General features: G+C 39.1%; 12 protein-coding genes across 12 annotated transcripts; 8 read left to right on the forward strand and 4 right to left on the reverse strand.

Moving 5' to 3' along the window:
• Positions 1 to 175: 175 nt before the first annotated feature.
• L201_007532 (uncharacterized protein) lies at positions 176 to 1101 on the reverse strand (the record flags this gene model as incomplete). Its single annotated transcript, XM_066223238.1, has 6 exons — positions 176 to 272; positions 407 to 508; positions 599 to 673; positions 735 to 831; positions 908 to 944; positions 1021 to 1101. The coding sequence occupies 6 exons, from the start codon at positions 1099 to 1101 to the stop codon at positions 176 to 178; spliced, it is 489 nt and encodes a 162-aa protein (XP_066079335.1).
• A 696-nt stretch (positions 1102 to 1797) lies between these two features.
• On the forward strand, positions 1798 to 7570 carry L201_007533 (uncharacterized protein; the record flags this gene model as incomplete). Its single annotated transcript, XM_066223239.1, has 7 exons — positions 1798 to 3984; positions 4033 to 4974; positions 5120 to 5770; positions 5822 to 6293; positions 6342 to 7215; positions 7280 to 7354; positions 7420 to 7570. The coding sequence occupies 7 exons, from the start codon at positions 1798 to 1800 to the stop codon at positions 7568 to 7570; spliced, it is 5352 nt and encodes a 1783-aa protein (XP_066079336.1).
• Positions 7571 to 8680: 1110 nt separating this feature from the next.
• Positions 8681 to 9277, forward strand: L201_007534 (uncharacterized protein; the record flags this gene model as incomplete). Its single annotated transcript, XM_066223240.1, has 3 exons — positions 8681 to 8765; positions 8878 to 9116; positions 9248 to 9277. 3 exons carry the CDS (start codon positions 8681 to 8683, stop codon positions 9275 to 9277), a joined length of 354 nt encoding a protein of 117 aa, XP_066079337.1.
• Positions 9278 to 10078: 801 nt separating this feature from the next.
• On the forward strand, positions 10079 to 10625 carry L201_007535 (uncharacterized protein; the record flags this gene model as incomplete). Its single annotated transcript, XM_066223241.1, has 3 exons — positions 10079 to 10163; positions 10270 to 10508; positions 10599 to 10625. The coding sequence occupies 3 exons, from the start codon at positions 10079 to 10081 to the stop codon at positions 10623 to 10625; spliced, it is 351 nt and encodes a 116-aa protein (XP_066079338.1).
• Positions 10626 to 11583: 958 nt separating this feature from the next.
• Positions 11584 to 12143, forward strand: L201_007536 (uncharacterized protein; the record flags this gene model as incomplete). Its single annotated transcript, XM_066223242.1, has 3 exons — positions 11584 to 11668; positions 11780 to 12021; positions 12117 to 12143. The coding sequence occupies 3 exons, from the start codon at positions 11584 to 11586 to the stop codon at positions 12141 to 12143; spliced, it is 354 nt and encodes a 117-aa protein (XP_066079339.1).
• A 549-nt stretch (positions 12144 to 12692) lies between these two features.
• Positions 12693 to 13216, forward strand: L201_007537 (uncharacterized protein; the record flags this gene model as incomplete). The annotated part of the gene is made up of 4 exons (XM_066223243.1): positions 12693 to 12786; positions 12854 to 12967; positions 13066 to 13097; positions 13190 to 13216. 4 exons carry the CDS (start codon positions 12693 to 12695, stop codon positions 13214 to 13216), a joined length of 267 nt encoding a protein of 88 aa, XP_066079340.1.
• Positions 13217 to 13797: 581 nt separating this feature from the next.
• On the forward strand, positions 13798 to 14311 carry L201_007538 (uncharacterized protein; the record flags this gene model as incomplete). The annotated part of the gene is made up of 3 exons (XM_066223244.1): positions 13798 to 13891; positions 13962 to 14203; positions 14285 to 14311. The coding sequence occupies 3 exons, from the start codon at positions 13798 to 13800 to the stop codon at positions 14309 to 14311; spliced, it is 363 nt and encodes a 120-aa protein (XP_066079341.1).
• A 912-nt stretch (positions 14312 to 15223) lies between these two features.
• L201_007539 (uncharacterized protein) lies at positions 15224 to 15822 on the forward strand (the record flags this gene model as incomplete). Its single annotated transcript, XM_066223245.1, has 3 exons — positions 15224 to 15305; positions 15439 to 15680; positions 15793 to 15822. 3 exons carry the CDS (start codon positions 15224 to 15226, stop codon positions 15820 to 15822), a joined length of 354 nt encoding a protein of 117 aa, XP_066079342.1.
• A 361-nt stretch (positions 15823 to 16183) lies between these two features.
• On the forward strand, positions 16184 to 17142 carry L201_007540 (uncharacterized protein; the record flags this gene model as incomplete). Its single annotated transcript, XM_066223246.1, has 2 exons — positions 16184 to 16897; positions 16957 to 17142. 2 exons carry the CDS (start codon positions 16184 to 16186, stop codon positions 17140 to 17142), a joined length of 900 nt encoding a protein of 299 aa, XP_066079343.1.
• Positions 17143 to 17548: 406 nt separating this feature from the next.
• L201_007541 (uncharacterized protein) lies at positions 17549 to 19664 on the reverse strand (the record flags this gene model as incomplete). The annotated part of the gene is made up of 5 exons (XM_066223247.1): positions 17549 to 18199; positions 18259 to 18407; positions 18450 to 18641; positions 18715 to 19330; positions 19389 to 19664. 5 exons carry the CDS (start codon positions 19662 to 19664, stop codon positions 17549 to 17551), a joined length of 1884 nt encoding a protein of 627 aa, XP_066079344.1.
• Positions 19665 to 20187: 523 nt separating this feature from the next.
• Positions 20188 to 20685, reverse strand: L201_007542 (uncharacterized protein; the record flags this gene model as incomplete). Its single annotated transcript, XM_066223248.1, has 1 exon — positions 20188 to 20685. One exon carries the CDS (start codon positions 20683 to 20685, stop codon positions 20188 to 20190), a length of 498 nt encoding a protein of 165 aa, XP_066079345.1.
• An 899-nt stretch (positions 20686 to 21584) lies between these two features.
• L201_007543 (uncharacterized protein) lies at positions 21585 to 22810 on the reverse strand (the record flags this gene model as incomplete). The annotated part of the gene is made up of 6 exons (XM_066223249.1): positions 21585 to 21625; positions 21677 to 21824; positions 21877 to 22038; positions 22094 to 22212; positions 22283 to 22504; positions 22564 to 22810. The coding sequence occupies 6 exons, from the start codon at positions 22808 to 22810 to the stop codon at positions 21585 to 21587; spliced, it is 939 nt and encodes a 312-aa protein (XP_066079346.1).
• Positions 22811 to 23436: the final 626 nt, after the last annotated feature.

Here is a 23436-nt window from a genome sequence, read left to right on the forward strand (position 1 = left end):
TACTCAAAATTGAGAATACCCTGCACTCTTTATACCCCTCCATGACGACTTTGGTCCTTGTATCAAACATAATATTTCATATCTCTGCATGAAATCTATAATATCCCCAGTTATTCTGTTCAAAATTTCGCCCCTGAGTGTTAATACAACATTTTTTCTTATCTTAAAGCATGAACTATGGTCTAACTCCATATCTCGCCATACCTCTTACATCATCTAGTAATTGTTGAAGTATTGTTTCTTGTTCATCACCCAAAGAATATCGTTCCAGACTGTAAAGCGGAGAAGTCAATCAGCTTTCAATTGTCTAGAAATATGAAAATGTTTCCCGTAGTCGGATGAATTCCAGTTTACTTTGCGATGACATTTTATCAATTTGTAAAAGGAATCCAGGAAGATTATTCACCTTGGTATTAACGCTACTGCTACTTCTACTCTTTCAGGTCTTAAATACATGATCTGTGCTATCTCAAACTTGTTTAAGAATCCTGGTCTTGCCATGAGTGCACTACAATTGGAGGAATATGGTTATCAGTCGATTTATTGGTGTTTACGTAGCATCAAATAATGCAATATGAAGAGGATTCCATATACCCACGTTCTCATACTTTCCGAAACTTCCATACTAGCATTCTGAAATTCGTTAACATACTCAGTCGTGGATTTATACACCCTAAGAATGTAACATGTCAGTACTCCAATATCATGCTAGATATTTGGAAGATAACACTTACTTGTTGTCAGGTGCAGGAGGTACATTGGGCGCAGCTCTAGCTGCTACAAGAAGCGTTGACACTTCAGTCAAAGTTAAAGCTTCTCCATCCGCAAATTCTAAATTGATGATGAATACATGGTGTAAGCTAGAAGAAAATCATCCCGATCATATGATATATTTGAATTGGCTTACCTCCAAATTGTAATTTCGTAGCATCTTCTTCAGGTATCTAAAAATCAGAATTAGTTAATAAATACTGTAAAACAAGAATTATCCGAGAGTATGAAATGAGTTGATTGACCCACAGCATGCCTCCTGCTCCTCGTTGTTGACGATGAACCCATAGAGAAAGCATTAGGTTTTGATCCTGGCGTCTGGTTGACCATGTTGACAGTGGTTGTTTTATAAAGATACTATGATATATTTGTGAATTGCAGAAAAGGATAAAATATATACGAAAGAGGGATTGGATGATTGTGCATTTAAAGGTTAGCTGAAAGCGGAAAAAGTGTAGTTACGTAATGATTCTCCAATGTTGTTGTCGTCAGTCATCTTCTCCCTCTTTCGGCCATTTTAATCTTAATCATTTATCATGGTTATTATCTTCATCGACGTCCTTCTTCATCTTCTTCTTGCTCTTCTGCATATAGATTTCATACGACTGATATCAGCTCTGATAGCTTTTGACATATCCTCTACACTGATACGTTCATTCAATATCATCAGTTCATGAGTAAAGGGTATTGGTTAGCTAAGTAAGTTGTCACTCCTCCCTTTAACCACATCGGCTATATTGTAACTTCCTTTGATCTGATATGTGAATCAGTTATCGTTATAGATACCCTATTTATATACAAGAAACTCAGCCTACAAGAAAGGATCTAGTAAAATTACCAATACATGCAGTGAAACGTGTTAGCAATTTCAAAGTCAGTTAAAGATTGGAGGAAGGAAGGAAAGATCATCGGTTAGGAACCGTTTCAACGACCTTTAAATGTGTGTCGACAGCCCAAGTCACCTCGACCACAGGTGGATGTTATTAACCACAAGGCAGTAGGGCTCAAGCTTGAATATTCGTCAACATGCCTGTCACACCGACTTCGACTCCACCAAGAAGGCCTGCTAGGCCATTAGAAGATAGCCCAACTACTTCTCCTCTTTCGGGTTATAAAAGATCACCATCAGTATCTGAAATTATACAGAAATATGATCTGAAGAATAGATCAAATCCATCATCTCCGTCAACATCAACAGTAGAAAGGAAACAGTCTGTTCCAACGCCAACACGTACTGGCATTCCTTCTCGTATAGGCTCTTCAGTCAGATCATCACCAACATCACCTAGAAAAGAAAACAGAAGTGCTTCAGTCGGAGGAACAGGTATAGCTGGATCATCTAGATCAGGATCATTGTCAAGTACGAGAGTTGAAGGTCAGTTCAGAAACGGTGCAATTGGATTAGGTGCACCTGTAGGAAGTAAAGTGTTAGAAACTAGAAGAGCAACAGATTCTCGAATAAGATCAACTAGACCTTCACCTTCCTCTTCAACAAGCTCTATTCCTCGACCTCGACCTTCACCTTCGTCGTCTTCCAGCTCTATACCACGACCTTCTGTATCAACCAATAGCTCTTCGTCGTGTAGTGTGGATAGAACACTCACATCGCCTAAAACCACGATTAAACCATTTCCCACATCGTCCCCATCCTTACCGCGTTCAACTTCAGATACCTTTTACACGAGACCTTCATCCCGTACCACCACACCCTCGTCCTCAGCTGGACCGTCGCGTATATCCAGTCCACAGAAATCTGCTGTGGCTTTATCAGTCACTCGACCCAGTCCTAGTCCTTCACCTCAGAAACGCCCATTACCACTTCGACGTAGATCATCGAAAGAAGATCTCACCAAACCGAAATCACGTCCACCCATAACCACTCGAAACTCATCTCATAAAGCTTCCGCCTCTGTATCATCACAGTCTACAAATCCCACACCTCTAGCTAGTCCTGATATAAACTCTCACAGAGATTCGACAATGTATTTTGGTGAATTTGGAGAAAGGGAAAATCAGCCTACGCCAATAGCGCTAGAAGAAGGGGCGATAGCCATGGTCAGAGGAGGGGCAAATAGAAGTTCAAGGTCGAATCAGGGTACAATCGTGGGATCACCGACGCTATCTGTCTCAAGCTTTGGATCACCGTCTAATAAAGAGCGTATACGAATCAACATACCTAAGAGGACTTCCTCTAATCCTAATTCACCTAAAACACCTCGTTCAGCAGGACCACATCCTATATCACCTCGTACAACCTCAATCAAACTGCCTAGTCCATCGAATGATCCACCTTCGCCGATTGCTGCTCGACATGCACAAGCCAATTTCGGTATATACTTAGAACCGACGGCGAGTCCTAATCGAATATCGATAGAAAGACCTGGACATCGTCGGGGTAGTTCACAATCTTCGGTTAGTAGGTTGAGTGAAGCTGCATCAACTATCAAAGAACCTATAAAACGACCAACATCCGCGGCCACCGCTAGACCATCTTTCGAATCAAAAGTTTTCCCATCCGCTTCATCTTCACCACGTATAAGTCCTCCTCCCTCTCCAAAAGGTTCACCATCTCGCTTAGCGACAAGAAAACCATCTTCATCCCCGAGAAAATCGCCCAATCTTACCATACAGACACCCCCTACTCTTATTAACTCTCGTCTGTCTACAATAACATCAGCTCAACCTAGTCCACCTGTTCCAGCTAAATCGCCACTCCGAAGCTTGAGTAGAGAAAACGCTGACCCAAATTCCACCGGTCGTCAGCAAACTCCTCGATCTGGTTCGGGAGAATCGAATATAGCTCAAGTCGGTACACCTACTTCCCTTCGTTCACAATTAGAAAAGATGGCTGAATTGGAAGAAAGCTCGACAAAGTTAGAACCTCCACTCGAGTTTGATAGTCCAGTACAGGAGACTATTCCGCAAAACAAGGTCGACAGCTCAGCTTCTCAAGTCGTATCTACACCTAATGAGATCCGCTTTACGAGTTTCACGGTACCATCAATGTATTCTCAAGATTCCGCTCCTTCTTCTGCCATACCTTCCGCTACTAGTTGGAATTGGAGTGAAGATACCGCTAGATCTAGTATAGATGGTACCGCCAAAAAACGACAAAGTAGGTTAGATTCGGTAGAATGGGGAAAACAGAAAGATATGCCTCCGCCGTCTAGTCAGCGGTCCAGCTTTGATTTAGGTCGAGAAAATGGTCATAGAGTGAGTTGTCTCAATTGTTCGTAAATCCTTTTGCTAATCAACCTAAAGCGATCATTCTCCCTGCCTCGCCTGAGCAACGCATCTGAAAAAGCTCTGCCTCACATTCCCGATGATGTCCCATCGACAGCTGCAACTCACGGCTCATCTGACGATGCTATCCCCATGTCACCTACTACTATTACCGACTACTATAGAGAACCAGCCAAATCTCCATCTCTACCAATATTACGTGAAGGAAAGGTTTCTCGACATTCATATACGCCCGAATCACCAATCTCTAACACTCAATCACCTTCATTAACTCCGTCTGCATACTCTCAAAATGGCAAAGCAGCTGAAACGCCTCTTCGACCATTATTACCCTCATCACCATCTATTGTTATGTCCAAGCGGTCTCATCTGATTAGAGAAATAGCCTCAAGTGAAAGAGCTTACGCTAAAGATTTGGCTCTGATTCGTGACGCGTACATGTATAGATTTTTTCGACCTGGTTCTCTACACTCTACAAACGGTGATTCGTCAATTAGTCCTAGCGATGGATCTAGAAGGAGTTCAGTTTATACATATCAGACAAATGATACCAAAAGATCAAGTGAACATGATTCGACGAATTGGATTTTCCCAGGTAATGGCTCGACTACACCTTTACCCAAAAGTCCATCAGATGGATATAATCTAAGTTACTTTTCTAATTCAGCTGCTGGAAGTTCCAATTCGTCATTTCAGATAACACCTCAACCATCGCTCAAACACCATAAACGATCCTCAAGTAGTATCCCTTCAATGGGCATGCAACCGCCAATAGGAAAACCATTATCACCTGCAGACTTGAAGACAGTTTTTTTGAATTTGGATCAAATTGCTAGTGCTGCTGATGAATTGGCTACTGCTTTTGAACAAGCTATGGGAGAAGAGGAAACTGGTGTTCAAGGTGGTTTAAGGGAGAACGAGACAGGAAACGATAGGTTAGGGCAGGCGTTTGTTGCTATGGTGAGTTGATCAAGAGTCGAATCCAGCTGACAGATAGATCCCACGTATACGGCCCTTGTACAACTTCTACTGTGCAAGACAATCTCAAGCTTCACTTCGACTTATGGAGCTTCAAGCAGATGCTGCTCATAATGCACATCTGAAGGAATGTTGGTTATCGATAAAAAACCATACCCACGCCTGGAATCTCGATTCTATGCTCATTAAGCCAGTCCAAAGAATCACCAAATACCCTTTACTATTCGATGATTTACTTTCTAGCACTACACCTGTTCATCCAGACTACTTTTCCATCAGAACTGCAGCTCAAATGTCAAAAACCATTGCCTTGGAAATAGATGAAACGAAACGTAGAAAAGATGTGGTATCCAATGCTATCAGCTCAAAGAGAGCTCCTACTACCAATGTATCGCCTAAAGAAACCAAACAACCCGCATCAAAATTACTTGGTCTCGGAAGATTTAGAAAAGACAAAGCTGCTTCATCTACTATCTCTCTCAGTAAAAGTGTCTCAAGCACTGATCTCGCTCTTCCAGCTACTATATCTGATTCTTCATTGAATACTTTGAAAGATTTAGTCATCAAAGTTGAAGAAATTGATAAATGTGTAAGAAGAGTAGGAAAAGAAGTTATTCTATGGACTGCAGCTGCAAAGGAAGTTTTGGTCGCTGAAGATGGTGTAGTAAAAACGTGGTTAAGGGTTATTCAGCTTGAACCTACAGATGCTGCAGATAGAAGGATGTTGGAATTCAGGAAGGTTATCGATAGCATAATAGCTGAAGTGTGGAAAGAACTGGTAAGTCGACGCTGCATCAACAGGATGAAATCAAGCTAAATGAATTTATAGAACGACCAGGTCCGACAACATATTATGCCTATTTTTACTAAATTGCTGGAATCCACCTCTAATCCACGTAAGGTAATCCATAAACGAGATACCAAATATACGGATTACACTCGTTATCATGCTCTTCGGGTTTCAAAGAAAGCAATCGAAAGAAGCATCACTCAATCAGCGTTAGAGTTTGTCGCTCTACATACACAATTGGTCGACGAACTCCCGGCTTTCTTGGAGGGCTGTTTGAGGTTACTTGATATTGCTTTGATAGGGTTCTCGAGAGCTCAAGCTCAATATCATCAAAAGGTTAAAGAACACTTATTAGTGTACGAAGAAGCTTGGATAGTATTACCACTTAGTCCGAAAGTAGAGATGAGATCACCTACGGATACTTCCACGTCCAGAGGTATCGTCAAAGCATGGCATGATGGATGGTCACCTTACGCTGAAGCAATGGATCATTTCACTTGTACTCGACCTGGTAAGCTAACGTCACTATTGATAATTGATCCAGCTAATAAACATACAGCTCGAACAGCAGCAACCAGGATCGCAAGTTTCAATGCTAAACCTGGTAGTCGACCAACATCACGCTCAGGCAGTCCAATGCTGTCGCCAGGTCATGGTTTACGTCATTCAGCTTCAGTAACTTCGCCAACATCCCTGTCGGGTAGTCGACCCAGTAGTCCAGCTCAAACAGGTAGATTTAGATCATCATCAATGAGAAGTCAAACAGGTCCTTCAGCTATTACCGTAACATCGCCCAAAGATTCCCAATCTTCAATGTTCAGCTTACTTCGTCGATCCAATTCCAAGACTAACGGAACTAGCAGAGTAAACGAAAGACCAACATTATATACAAGAACTTCATCGGGGTTTGGATTGAAACCATCTTCAGCATCGATGATATCAGAAGCTTCAAGTAGATTGTCATGGGGCTTACCTAGAATTTCAGCAGATCCAAACCAACCTATCTTTGATGGGTTAGGGTTGTCACCAACTAAATCTACTACAGGATTAGTGAGAAGTAATTCACAGAAAACTTCACCTCAGATATCGACTTCTCCTTCGATTACCACAGCAATGAATAACATCTTCAGTGTCGATTTAAATTCATCTCAAGTTTCTTTAGCTTCAACGAATACCAACACTGATACTCCACCTCAAAGAAGAGTTTCAGCTAATTCTTCGTCAGCAGTAGGATTAGGTTTAGGTGATGTATCTACCTTGACCAAACAACAACAACAACAACAACAACAAGCAGAACCTACTTCCACAAATAGACATCCTTTCGCTGCTATTCCACCTTCGCCAAGAGTAAGGCAAAGAACAGATGAAGTTGATGCTGCAGAAGGTTGGAAGAATGAACAGGTCATTTATCAATGCGCCTGTGTAGCTGATTTGTAAGTACATTGTGTATACCGATGCCGTGATCCTGGTATCGTCGCTGAGATGACGGATGAATAGCGATCCAATGGAATTGGGTAATAGACGGTATAGAGGACTAAAATTCATACCTATGATATCTGGTGACCTTATCGAGTGAGTGAATATATCCTTGCTGAACCTCTCAAATTCGTTAGCTAATACCTCAGTTTGATTTTTAGCGTATTCCACGAAGTCGGCCGAATAGATGAACTCCCTTCTTTCCCTTATCCGGAAGTAGGTGTAGATAATGATGGTGTATTGGTGGCAAGAAGTGAAAATGGCAGTATAGGTCTGGTTATTTGCAGTTTCTTAGAACCTTTGAGGGATTAGTTACCAGGGTTGACAATGAAATGCGGACAATCACGATTTTAGCCTCAAGAGATAGAGCATTTTATACAAATTTTCGCATTTTAGAAGAAAATCCAAGTTGTAAGTATATAGTACATATTTTTGTAAATGCATTGGTTGGAAATAGGAGTTTCAGTGAATCGATAGTGGAAATTTCTAAACCTAGCGATCAGATTCGTTCGGACGCTTCTAATCAACAACCAAAATTTGGTCTGATTCCTAGAATGGAGATATAGCAATTTCCCCAATATATTCTGATACAGCATCTTTCGTGCCTGCTTATGTACTTTGATGTTTCAGATGAATGCTGTGACTACGGAAAAGGGGGTACGTATTCTGAAATTGTTATGAATACGCACGTTGTATCTCCTGGTGACGATGCCAAGGGTAATCTAAAGGAAAGCACACCGATCAGCCGAAAGCTAGTATGGGTTGATTCTGGAAGTTTGCTGATAATCTAGTTTCATATCATCGCATTGTTCAGCCGTAGTTGAAATTATCGGTTAATTTGATGCTTTCAATCGTTGATAGATAGTTCAGGGTAGATAGATCAGGCTAAAATCATCGCTTAATCCCATCACCATGATCTCCGAGATAATCTTTGATCGAAATTGATCCGCATATAACATCCCGAATGAACTGAAGATAATGATTCTCATACTACTCCATTCAATCAATCAATTTCAATACGAGTACTGCTGAAAAATACCCAATTTTTGATGGTTGTCAAGTTTCAATAATTAGATTAGTTGTATCAGTCGTAGAGCATACATAGCATGACATCAGTTAGATCAGTTAGATCAGTTAGATCAATTGGACCACCATGAATTGATCGGTGTTTCGGTGTCAGGTGTGTGATCACTGAGAATTACATCACACTTGACACAGCTTGAAGGTGATAAGGAGGTAGAAAAAAAGTAAGAAAATGGACATTGTTCATCTATCTTCCAACCGTTTCCAAATGTAGTAAAAAGATATATAAAGACCAAAAAAATAGGAAGTTACATTAGATTTTCTTTCATCAACGACAATATTACCAGTCAAATCGACATTTACAAAAACCAAATTTCTTCAAACTAAAATCCAAACAAAATGAAATTCACCTCTACTTCACTCTTCGCCATTCTTGGTTTCGTCACTTATGTTAAAGCTGACTCTTACGCCAATTTCTTCTCTGGTGAGTTCAATACAAAAATATTTTCCTCAAATAATCCTTTCAACTTGTAAAGCTATTCCAATATCACCAATGCATACCGCATGCTCGTTTAGCTAACCATACTAAATCACAGATACCGAATGTAATGTTGATGGATCAATCGGTTTCGATATGCACAACGATGGATGTTTTGCTCAACCAGGTAGAAAATCAGTTTATATTCCAAGAACAGGTTTAATTAGTGATCAATTCTGTTTGGTTTCAACACATGATGATGATTCATGTTCATGTCAATCTCAAGCTTATGACTTTACTGCTACTGGGTTCTGTCATGAATTAGATCCTACTGTTAAATCTTATAGATTCATTCACGTAAGTCAAGCAACTCTTATCACACATCCTGTCTTCATTATTGATACTCCTTACTCCCGAATTTCATCCAATCAAACTATCGTATATTTCCGACTGAGCTAATGTTATGTACAACTATTACATCTCTATAGGAAGCATGTGGTAGTGACGACTGTCCTTAAACATATGTTTTCAAGGTTATAAAACAATTAACTTCGGACTTGTACTGTAATACACACACAAAAAAAGGTGGTTTAAGACAAGTTGTCGCGTTATTGTAAATTTTTTATCATTTGTAGCGATATTTCATATAGCAGTGTATGCATTTTACGATGTAAACTGTAACTTATATTGCTTGAAGTTTATTTCCTTCGCCTAACCAGCTTCGTTGGGTTATCACCACATTGAATCATACTTTGCGACTAGTCAAAGAAGACTTTACCTGAATGTATCACAATTTGAGATTTTACTATGTGTGATGTAAAAAGACGGATACCACATAGCAAGAGATTCTCCGCAGTATAGGTCAGCCTGGTACTACCGAATGATCCACTGGTGAATTTCTTGGAAAGTAGTCAAGCTGATCATGATCTTCACTTCTGCCAAGAACTAGGTCACAATGCCCGAATCGAGGTCATGTCGTCATGCTGTCAAGGAAAGATGTTTTGATTCTTCCTCTCTCAATGATGTCTCGGTATTCCGGGGTGTGATGTATCTTGTTTTGATGGTCTAGATCAGATAGTGCATAGCAATTAACTGAATGACTTCATCATATAACTCTATATTGATTGACCTTGTGCTTAGGGGAAATGTATCCTCGGCCGATATCACCCAAGTTGAGGATATAGGTTGAATATTTATTAGACATCGACAATCATCATTCTTCTATCAACAATTTATATCTATCAAACCCTTTCGCATACATCTAAAAACCCAACTTGACATATTTATAAACTGTATCTAGATAAACCTACCATAACAAGATGAAATCTTTCACAACTATCGCCTTTATCGCCACTTCTCTCTTGACAGTCGTCTCGGCGGACTTGTTTGCGAATTTCTTTAGTGGTAAGTAATCTTAATTTCAACAGTCATAATTGACCTAATATGACCTAATATCTCACTTCAACATCAATCCGGATGAATCGTTGACTTGGATCCACCTTGATCGCAGACGAAGCATGTAACGTAGACGGTTCGATTGGATTCGATATGACCAATCCAGGTTGTTTTGTTCAAAGATCAAGAAAATCAGTTTATATTCCCAATAGTGGATTTGTCAATGATCAATTTTGTCTAGTTCAAACTTACGGTGATGATCATTGTGGCTGTCAAACTAAAGGTTATGATTTCACTTCAACTGGATTTTGTGCTGTGTTAGATGGTGAGGCGGTATCATATAGATTCATCGGTGTAAGTGTGTTCTTATGCTTAAATTTGAGCAGGATTTCATATTCGGTACTGAGAATAGCTATTGATATCTTGTTTTTCCTTCGATTTTAGGGATCTTGTGGTGTCAATACCTGTTAATTATCACTCAAGATTTTCGATCCTTGAAGGCGTTAGAAGTGCCACTTGTCAAGTTGTTTCCATTGCCCTCGTTCCACTTTACAAGTACATCAGATCTCCTTATAGCCTACTCTGTTACATTTCATTCCTACACGTGAAAAGTTGTCGTCTCAGCATGGATCTTTCGTACCAACATGCTAAAGTCATAGATGTCGTTTTCACCGGCGAGGGACTAGCTGAGTTATAATCGCATTTCACTGCCATCTACGATTTGTGCCTTGTTTCGAACTACGCATTACAAGTATATCAAAAAGTATCAACTCACCATATGCATACAGTACATGCATGGTACGTCATATTCATCAGACCGATAGACCGATAGATCATTGATGGATTGATGGCAATTACTCTGATTGACTGATTGATTGATTGATTGATGGATCAAAGTTGTCTCCGAGTGAATAAAGAATAAAGTTTCAGTGACATACCTTTGAGACTAAAGATGATTAGACTTGTAACTAGTGAAACACACACACACACACACACACACAAAAATACACTAAGCTACATAGCATTACATCGTCACCATCAACCATCAACCATCAACCATCAATCAGCCAAGATAGGAGATTTCATCTTTTATAACGATACATCATACATCATGTCATCATACATCATGCTATACACTATCTTCATTTAGTGTATAATCTACAGTCTATAATCTATAATCTATGCTTCTTTCATCTCGGTTGATCGGGATGAAAAGCATGTGTAAGTGACAAGTCTAGATAAGCGAGTTGACATTGACTCCCGGTTAATCAGTCGATGGTATCTCTATCATGATATAAAAATACTCAAACTTTTCTTTCATCTGTCATTCATGATCGTTATCCTTGTCATTTGAAAACAGAAACTACTTTGGTATCAGAGTGATTACAGAGACTTCTCACCAAACATAAAATTCCTGAATTAACCAAAAATGAGATTCACCCTTGCTACTATTCTTTCACTCGCTTTCGTCGGTCAAGCAGTCTTGGCTGATAACTTTGCTAATTTCTTTACTGGTAAGTATTATCGTTTGTGTTTGTCCTTCCTTCTTCGTCATCACCACTGTCCTCATTTACCTTCATATCTGGTAACGACTTGTGCTGATTTACAATACTTTGATTATATAGATGACGACTGTAATGAAGATGGTTCAATCGGTTTTGACATCAACAATCCAGGATGTTTCGTTCAAAGAGGTAGAGGATCAGTTTACATCCCAAACAATGGGTCTCCTTTCAGTTACCAACATTGTTTAGTAATGACTTATGATTCTGAAGAATGTAATTGTCAAAATGACGGTTATGAATTCGGTGCTTCAGGTTTTTGTCATCAATTAGATGGTAAAGCTACATCTTATAGATTTATCAGTGTGAGTGAAAATCCAAATCAACAATACACGCTTCACAGCATTACAACCGATCAGTATAAATATAAAGCTGACGATAATCTTTCTTCTTGTCGTAGGGTCCATGCGATGATAACAACTGTTAAGACCCTTACAATCAGGTACTTCATCGTATGATAGATGAACTTATCCACATAAATTCCCTTTTTCGCTTATACTGCTTTCAGATTCTGTACCGATAACTTCGCATGTAACAATGTTTACCAACAGAGTTCTCGCAGAGGCTGTTGAAACTACATCATACAGTATGTTTTTAGTTCTGCACTTAGAACGATGCTTGTACTCAAAATTGGGTAAATAAGACTTCTCTTTCTCTGTTATAGCTTTCAGGCAGCGATGAAGTATAATAATCAATAAACGTATGTCCCTCTACAGCCACTCTGCAAAGTATCAGCATGTCTGGCATACGGATAAAGGTGGCATGCTGTCACTTCGGTTTCTCGGTAAGCAAAAGCAAGTTGACTGGTTGTCATTGACATGCATAGATATGTCACAAGGTCTCGCAAACATATGTAATGAAGTAACCTATGGGTCAGGACTTATGAGATGTTGTCTTGCAATACAATCTTCTCCATCATCGTTCACATATATATACATTTGATACGCGTTGAGCCATACCTTATAACGACATTACCATGAGACGCCTCTTAGCCACTTTCGCTTTTGCTTTCATTATCGGTCTTACCAATCATGCAGTTGCCGACAACTTTGCCAACTTTTTCACCGGTGGTTAGTATTGTCCATATACTTTAATGTTTTCGTACAGAAAACATGCTTCTACTTTCACAACTTCTAGATAGTGAATGTAATGAAGATGGATCAATTGGATTTGACCTAAATAATCCAGGTTGCTTCTCCCAGCGCAACATGGGATCAGATTACATCCCAAACAATGGTAGACCTTGGACTAGTTACTACACTGCTTAGTCATGACCTATGATGATGATTCATGCGGATGTCAAAATGATGGTTATGAGTTCGGAGCAGACGGGTTTTGTCATGTTTTAGATGGCAAAGCCAAATCTTACAGATTTATTAGCGTAAGTGAAACTTAGTTCTGACATTCTATCGATAATTTGTTTCTGTTGTGAATAACCGAGATACAATGAGCTAACTCTGTTCTGATCTGAAGGGTGGATGTGATGATAATAATTGTTAAACATAGTACGATGGAGTAATCTTACTGTTAAATCGTAATGGGTACAATGACAGAAACCCCTTTGTTTCCCAATTACCGTATATGGCTTTGAATTCCTGGATCGGTATAGAGCTTGTATATGTCCTTTGTTTTCGATTCCAATATGCCTTTTCAGTGCAGATTTTGCTCAACCGGCATCGCCGTGGATATTCCTCTGAGCGACTAACCCTAGACGTGTTGGTCACTTATTTTATACAGTCATTCTATTTCATCATCAAAAAGATCGACAGATCATCATCTTCTGATGGCCATAAGGCGTCATCTCGTGCACTCGACTCTTCTACTGAGGGTACCAAGTCACAACTGATCGTCCGACAGAACGAATTATGAGGTGGATCGTACGATCGGAATATGACGTGTATATGCTTTCACCAGTCAGCTGATGGAGAGAGTCATCTTCATCATACCTGTATAAAAACTAGCCAAAAAGATTAGGTTGCTCTCATTCAAGTTGCTATTTGGTAGTTCTTGCAGCCCACAGAGCACAAGGGACTTCCTCAATTCTCCAGTTCTTTATTCAAGCAACAGTGGACCCATCGAAAATGCATCATGTGAAAGATATCCTCGTTTTCCTGTTCTTCCATCTTATTTGTATTTTACAAGTATTCGCTGACAATTATGCAAATTTCTTTACCGGTAAGTACACTTTGAGTCGCGATATTTCAATACAGCACAATGACTGACTTTCCTGATGTTGTTTTCTTAGATAGCGAATGCAGCGTAGACGGATCAATTGGGTTCAACCTCAATAATCCAGGTTGTTTTGCACTACCCACCATGGGTTCAGTCTATATTCCAAATAATGGTATACCTTGGACAGCTTATTATTGCTTGGTAATGACATATGGATCTGGAGAATGTCATTGTCAAAATGATGGATATGAATTTCAAGCTGATGGGTTTTGTCATGTTTTGGATGGTAAAGCTCAATCTTATCGATTTATCAGTGTAAGCCGTTTGAACATAACTTTGGTTGCCATAGTGTAGCTTCGGTTCATGTCAGACTGATATCAATACTTTCTCTGTTAGGGTGGTTGCGATGAAAATAATTGCTAGACCGCTACAGTACTTCCCAATAGCCATCGATATAACATTAGCTGTTGTCAAGGTTGATCACCTTCTGTAGTCGAGACAGTCAAGCTACTTTTGTGGTATATTGTAGATAATCGGCTTCAACTAATCTTTTCATGCACATGCCTATGCCAGAATTGTTTCTCAGTCGTAACATTTGAGAAGCCAAGTAATAACCATATAACGCTTTGACGATCTAAAATAACTTGGACGGGTAAAAACGCATTTTTATTATAGTGAACACAGTATATACATGTTACACTTGAGTATTCCGGTTTGATTGTACTATATGTATGGGTGGCGAGTTGGTTAAAAATGTATATATCATCTCTTTTTGTTTTTCTTCATGTATATTCACTGGCATGCGACTGATTTTGGTCTTTCGCTACAGAGATGATTGAATCTATATCTTTTATTGTTTGTCGACTGATCTGCCACCACGATTACTACAAGATATGTCATACGATCAGTCCGCTAGGGGTTTCACCAGAGAAGAATTAGGAGCAGCAGTAATCGTACCGCTGCTCGCCGGATTAGGCAGTGTTCGATCAGATAGTTGCTTATTGATGGTAACCTTATCAAGCCTGTGTTACTGCTGAAGTGCTGAAAGTAAATTTCAGGAATGTGATGGTCGCTGTGTAATGAAGTTGTATGCCATGTAATGTTGATCGGTCAATTCAAGGCCGACTTCTTGGCAGTGTTCATTAATTTGATATATATGACATCCTTGACCGGTGTCCCGATGATAAGTTTGAGAAGTCGAGATCATACCAATCAGTAATATATGTATATATAACTCACAGTATATCTCATCTACTCCCTCTCGTTCTTTCATATTGTACAACATCCTCTTTTAATGACTTTTACCAATATATGCTAACATTTTACCTAAACAATATGAAATTCACCTTAACAACAATCACCTTATTCGGTCTCTTAGCTGGAGTCAAAGCTGATAGATTTGCTAATTTTTTCGTTGGTGAGTCACTGAGGTTTGTTGTGTCGCATGATCATATTATCATATTATCATATTATCATGTTATCACTTGAACAAGAGCTGTTGGTATATCCCTAATAGAAATCTGACTTCTACCTTGATCGTGACTTTTCAGACGAAAATTGCAATGAAGATGGATCTATTGGTTTCGATTTAGATAATCCAGGTTGTTTCACCCAATATAACATGAAATCAGTTTATATCCCAAATAATCCAATTGATTGGAATCAACATTATTGTTTAGTTATGAGTTATGGTGATGAAGGTTGTGATTGCCAAAATGATAGTTATTCTTTCTTAGCTACTGGGTTTTGCCATCAATTGGACGGTAAAGCTTCATCATATAGATTTATCGGTGTAAGTGTCTTCTTTTTGTATTTCTTCCTTCTTCCTTTTTGCTTCATTGTTCTTTATTTGATTTTATATCATTCAGGTTGAGCTGATTGTTCCAACTTTCGATTGCCTGTAGGGTAAATGTGATCCCAACAATTGTCCCTAGATTCGATAACAATATCGACATCTTCCTTCACGATCTATGGAGTTTTATCCTCACTGAAAGGCGTATCTAGACCGTAGGAAGTTTGTTGAGGTAGATACGTTGCGATGTGTCCTATATCGTTATATTGATAAAACGTTTGTAGCTATACTTTTCATGCATGTTAATTAATCCTCTCTTACCTGTTAACCATTCAAATATGTCTAACATTTATTTCTTGATGAGATCTAGGCACCAACCTTTTCGTGTTACCTCTTAAATCCCTTTCTCACCTTTTAAGATTATCTTCATTTCATGAACTCAGTCACTTTTACCATTTGTTTGAAAGTAACTCGCTCTAGCTTGTTACATATTACCATGTATAATGGCTGAACCGCTTCCCGGCACATATTACCATGTCTCAGAAACCGACACATTCCCTTATATCCTACCGCATCGATCAATCAATCCTGAAGGTGTTTCAACAATCGTCTTTATCCACGGTGCTTTCGGTTCACACCATGAATACGCAGGAGTTATCTCATCAAGTCTACTTGAAGATTATCATTTGATATTACCTGATCTACATTCGGATGGGAGGGATATAACAAAAGGGATCAAACCATTTGAAATCTTGCGCGTAGCTGAATTAGTAGGTCATTTAATTAAGAGAAAAGCTAAGAATGGTGGTAAAGCACATTTAGTTGGTGTCTCGTTAGGTGCGCATATAGTCATAGCTACAGCAGCACTATATCCTGAAATTACAAAAGACCATTGTATATTCATAAGTGGTTATAATCGATTTCAACCTCCCTCAATATTCAAACCAATTATACCTTATGCTTATGCTGGTTTAGTCAAGATTGGAAATACTTGGCCATTTAGATCAACCACTCCTACAGATAATGTTCCTCATGAAGATGTCCCAGATGATGGAAACTTACCACCTCCAGATGAAGTAGCAAATATGGAAATACTTAGACATGTTGTAGATACAATATTTGATACTAGTAATTCAGGTGAAAGCTTACTAAAGGAACAAGGAATTGTCGAGAGAACCTGTATCGTGGTAGCTACGCATAAAAGCTCGGGAGATAGAGTGAGTTCTTCACAATTCTGGACTTATAGTCTCAACATCAACTGACTGGCCTTTCGCAGATTGCTCACTCACAAAGACTACTTGAAAAGATTGAAGGAACAAATTGTGAGGGAAGAGGGCATATATTGGTACAGAATAAGAACATGAAACATCCTTGGCATATGTTTGAACCGCATTTATTCGCTAGAAGTACTTTAGCTTGGATCGAAGGAAAGGATTTACAGAAAGGATTTCAACCATGTTGAGAGGTGAGCGTGATCGATGGTTTCGCTCTCATAGTTACAATCCCAGTGATGTACAGCTGCTAATTAGTTGCATTACACTTTATCTTGGGTCCACTCACAGTATCAGTATAATCATTCAATACCTGAGCGACAGATCACCTGTAACACACACCATCCGTAGAGACGTTACCATAATTGCTACCGCCAGACATGTTTGCTGTTCAGTTATGACGACCAACATGTCTTATTGAAGACAAGTAGCTTAGTATTAGGGAATTAATGCTATTCGAGAAAGCATCAACAAATGGAAATAATTTAAGAACATGGATCTGACATTAACCTTTGATTGGTGAGTTTCAATTCCAACGGCCGTTCAAGAAAGCTCCTATTATTATACATTCACATATCATGGTATATTACAATCTTCTCATTTACCTTCTTTCTTTTGATCCTGCAAGGCTTTATGCTCGAGCCCCATCCACCACTCAACTCTTCTTTCATATGCTCGAGCTCCTTCACCTGGAGTAGCTATAACTCTTATACCTTCTTCTTCAATATCATCCCTTTGACCTTCTTCACCTCGTAAAGCTTTTCGATTATCTCTGCATTCTTGAATAACTTGATCAAAGCTTATCCATTTTCTATCATTTTCATTGTTGATATGTCTTTCATAACCCCACCTTGCTTTATAAGCTACACCTACACTGCATGAATTCCATTGAGCATCTTGCCATTTACCATTTAGATATTCTACATTTTTGCAGATTTTCGTACACAAAATATCTGACATTAAACTTAATATAGTTCTGTTTGCTGATGCACCACCTGTAGCATATAATTTTGTTAATCTAGGTAATGAAATATCAATTGCGACAGTAGATGGATAAGATGGATCATCAGAATCGTTTAAAATCGTTGATGATCTAGATCGATAATTCAATAATTGTGATTCAATAATGGATATAGCTTCTTGTCGTACATCTTCGAATTTATCAACTCTTTTAGCCGCTCCAACTTCAAATAATTGCCCAGCAGATGGATCCGTTACATATTTATATATACCATGGGCACCTTGTGGCTAGGAGATGAAGATCATCAGCATGGTCATAATTAGATTTTATCACACGGTACACTTACTAGGATATCTGGAAGTAACCACCAAAAAGCGGTTTTATTGGGTAAATCTTCAACTGATTTAGGTCGTAATTCCTCTATAGCGGCATTGAATGCATCCCATGATTTATCAAAGTAAAGATCTCGTACATGTTGACGAGTGAGAGAACCATCTAAAAAGAATTAGCACACATCCTTATAGGTTGGCAACTCACTTTTATACACCAGCATGTTGAAGTATCTCAGGGATTCTGCACCTTCTCTCTTTTCAGTATCTTGTGAACTGGGAGGAGCGATTTGAGCAGGGTGGAAAAATGCGTGGAAATCAGGATGAGGATGATATGTACTGGTTGACACGAGTACGACGTCGGATGTACCCATCGATATGAGACCTTCACTCTCTCGCACTAGGGACATACCGTTAGTTATGGGCGATCGAAACCCAATTTCATAGAAGAACAAGGATCAAGCTGTACTTACAGGTAAGACTTAAAAATGTAGCTGGATTGTCACCAGTACCAGGGAATACGTAACATTCAGGATTAAAGCCATATCTTTCTATAAACCATTTCCCAATCTTTCCAACAACTTTTCCACCATCAGTTTCGACTTTACCTAATTTTCTTTCTAATTCATCTGCTTCAGCTTGATCACCACTTGTTATAGCCAATAACAGTTCTCTTGACCAGCCTCTTTGATCTTTATTCATTGTCCATAAATTCATACCACAAGCATCACTTTCATCTATACCTTTTATTTCACCATCTAAACATAATAATGTTGTTATGGCACTACTGACTAAACTTATTCTATCTGTTTCTTCATATGATTTAGGATCTATACGTTTGAATCTCATGATTTGTGATCCAGTAAATCTTTCATGTGCTTTTGATCCTGTGATTTGAGCTAAAGCGACTGCTCCACCCACTGTTTTTTCCAATTCATCGCATTCCAATCTGGTTGATGAATCTTGCCAATTTGGTACAATTGACCGAGAAAATGCAGCTTCCCCAAGATGTGATAAGAGTGAAGAAGATGGATTTGGGCTAGCAAGAAGCGATGAAGCTTGTTTGGACCAGTATACTGAAGCGTGTTGCTGCAAATAAGAAAACATAGGGTCAGCTCCCTTTATCTGGAGATTTCAGTTTACTTACCTGACCAGCTGCAGCGACACCTCTAATTTTATCAACTTCCCATTTTTGTGATTTTATCTTTTCGAACAATTTATCCATCGCTTCTACAATCATCAGTATAGGTGAATTGACTTCACCATCTTCACCAAATAGTACACCACCTTTTGTTCCATATTGAGGTAAATCGGTATCGAAATGTATACTACATTCTGAAATCACATCCAAGTTGACTGATAATAAAGATGCTTTGAGTGATTGAGTTGATGCGTCAAGACCTAAAAAGTATGGAGCTGACATTCTGACTATCGCTGTATCTTATAGTTTGCCTGAATAAGGAGTATACGTGAACTATATCTGTTGTTATGAATCAACATTATGATTGAAGAAAGTAAGGATATATAAAGAGTAAAGGGGATATAATAAAGTATGACAACTATCTATTTTCGGTAGGGGTGGTTGTTATCGGGAATTTTTGTCCGCTCGAACCAGCGGTGGAACGGTGGAATTCATTCCATAAACATTTCAAAAGGGCCGACAGTATCGATGCGATCCAACTATGCGCCGAGATTATTCATATATTCATATGCATCTCTTTGATGTCATAACATCAGTAAGAGAGGTAGAACTGATAAAATCATAGATTTAGCGGCTCAAATACAAATACAGCGAGCGCATTTTGTGACTTTACATGTAGCCGTCATGCGAGGACAGTCTGGCTTCCTGCATCATATAACTTATGAATGCATGCAGCTTATTCTACTTCTGCATTTACTTCACCACTACCCCTTTCCTGCCCTACCGAAAACCAATAGGTATCCTATCATTTCCTGGCAGCTTCAACCAAACCGTCTAGCCAATCTTGATGACCGTTCAACATTTTATTTGGTTTCTCTTCAGCTAATTGTCTAGCAGCATCACCTAATTGACTTTCCTGAGTCAATATTCTGACTCTACCACCTTCTAAATTCTCGATAATCCATGCATGATAAACATCTATACCATTTTGTTCTTCATCAGTCATCCAAGCTAATCTACCTGGGGTGGTTTGTTCTGGCTTGATGGATTCATTGACAATACAAGATAAAGGTGGGAAACCGAATGTCGAGAAAGAAAAATGGTCCCCTTTCTTCAATTCTGGTCCGGGATTAGGAGGTGTGATTTTTGCACAATTTGAGTAGTAACTTTCCCATTTGGTTGGATTGACTAATAATTTCCATATCTTGGAGATATCTACATCTTTGACGATCACTTCATTGGAAACGAAATTATCTGTTGTTCCTGGTAGAAACTTTGATGGCCATTCAATATCTGCTGTCATATTACTTATCTAAATTGTTTTTGGAGTTTTGGCGTTTGTGTAAAAATGAATATTGTGATTCTCCTGCAATTGCTGAATATTCGAAGCTGGTCGCTCAACTGCCAAAATTACTCATAATGTACATATATATCGAAACACTACTGCTGCGACACCCTCAAATATGATATCTGATAAAACGAGAGTTAAGTATTTTGAGATCACCTGACTAATAAGTATCTCGATTCTGACTAATTAATCCTTAATTATATCTGAATGTCTCATGATATCGATATCACCCTCCACTTCAAAGTCGCTTAAATCCAATTTTCGCAGTTGACTTTTATGCCGGTGTTTGATATATGGTACCACTATGAGTATGCGAGAATCTTCGCCTGGACCCGTGTTCTTACTGCTTGTGTATATATATACGAGTTACAGTGATGGCCTGGAGGTTCGACATCAGATTACCTTTGACCGTTTTAATATCCTTACGCATCGGCTCTGAGATGTCAGATCATGCTGATTGATATTGGAGGTATCATGATCAGGCACGAAACCTTTATCCCATGTGCAGTAACAGGAAATATGCGAGTTGTGAAGTAAGAAACGGTACTTTTATTTATAGGTGAAATCAGATAAAATATAATGGTTGAAACAAGCGGATAAGATACCCCGCCGAGTCTTTCATTACTCTTCATCATCGTTAACATTTCTCGCACCATTCACTGGCCTTACGCATCTGAACTGATTCCCTTGCAACAGACATCTTCGTGCATCCCCATGTATTCGGTAAGTTTCGGGCAAATGCCGGGTTTTATCCATACTGACCATATGTCATTGTACTCCCTGCATCTGATACAGAATGTACAACTTCATATACGTTTTTCATTTCCGCTATTCCAGATATTCATGTATACATTTTAATCGCTATCATCCAGCCCCTCGTAATACTTGTAGCCGACTATGATTACATTATCAGCTTACAATATCTGCGCAAATCTGGAACACTCACTGATCTCACTAAAATCGCAATATCTAGCTCTTTGACCTTGAGTTGAATTAGCTATCGATTTGATATCTTCAGATGATAATTCGACAACCTTCAGATTCTCTTCGATACGAGAAGGAGCGACAGATTTAGGTAATACTGAGCATCCTTCCTGCAATGTATAAAAATCAGCTGCATTCTGATGACACTGATATACCACTCACAGAAAGCTGTAGACTGATTAACACATTGGCGGGTGATATACTATATTTCTTAGCCAAGGCTTGAACAGCCGCATTCTTTTGAATAGGTGGTAAAGGATCCCTATCAGCGAAGGAAGGATTGGTATTACCGAGAGGACTGTAAGCGGTAACATGAAGACCAATCTGTTTCAGAAAGTCAGCTGTATTCTGCTCATACTCAAAGGGTAGCTTGACCCACTTCTTTATGATATTTCATGAAAGCCTTTTGAGGGAGATATGGATGTCTTTCAAGTTGATGGACAGCTGGCTTGATACGACAATCGTTCCAAAGATTCTCGACCTCGGTCTTAGAGTAGTCTGAAACCAATTGGTGAGTCTTGATTAAGATTATTTGTAATGCATAAGGGGTTGCGAGGTAGCTGCTCACTCGATATACCAATATTTCTGACTAAACCTGCTTCAACACAATCTTCCATAGCTTTCCAGGTATCGGTGTATGGTATATCCAACACCTTTATTCTAACCTCATTATTCGGATCGGTATCAGTTGCAGCTGGGTAATGCATCAACCATAAATCGATATAATCTAAACCAAGCAGGTCAAGTGATTTTTTGCATGCTTTTACCACATCGTCGGGTCGATGATCATCTGCAAAAGATCTTAGCTTAATTCTTTGTGATAACTCAAGTGCTGTAAGGAGAACTCACCATTCCATAATTTAGTAGTCACCCAGATATTTTTTCGATCCACCCCTGACTGTCTGATACCTTCGCCCAAAGCCTTCTCATTACCATAGATGGTTGCGCCGTCAATGTGTCTGTATCCAACCTTGATAGCATATGCTACCGCTTTGGTCAAAGCTTCGGGTTCACTTTGCCAACAACCGAGACCAATCGATGGCATACGATCGCCAGATGGAAGGATGATATGTGTGGGTGGATGAGCGATAGTCATGATAAATATGTATATGTATTTGAGGTGACAAGGAAGAGAGCATTTGCTGGATAACATTTCTACTTATCTTATATTTATTACCTTGTTTACCTATGCATCGGCATCACTGATTACACACTCACAATCAATGAGACTAAAATAGTGGGCATTATGATGGGCGAATTTAGCGGTAATTATGCCCACCTTGAATACATGAACCAGAAGGGTCGATAATAAAGGCAAGAAGGCAGAAGGAAGTAACCGGCAAACACTCGTTGACGCTGGTGAATTGATTAAACAGGTTGTGCCATGTTGTGCGGCACTCTGATACATGCTATGAATTTCAGCTATGGTGCTTTTTTATTACCAGTTGATAGCCCAAAGCATCTTCAACTCAGGTGTTGTCTGTAAAAACGGGTAAATCATATAACTCATAGATTTAACTCTTTCTACAGAAGTACCAATGTACACATTCTCGCAATTCAACCATACCATATGAATTCCGCTTCGCATATAGCGCAACGGCCTCAGCGAAGTCAATCACTTAGTTCATCCGAATCTACTGCTATTGAAGGTGGTTGTATCAGAACAACGTATTCTAGGTATGTTATCTAAGCCGTCAACATATGTGTGAAACGTGATCACTC

Source organism: Kwoniella dendrophila, chromosome 10, assembly GCF_036810415.1.
Source record: "Kwoniella dendrophila CBS 6074 chromosome 10, complete sequence".
Lineage (NCBI taxonomy): Eukaryota > Fungi > Basidiomycota > Tremellomycetes > Tremellales > Cryptococcaceae > Kwoniella > Kwoniella dendrophila.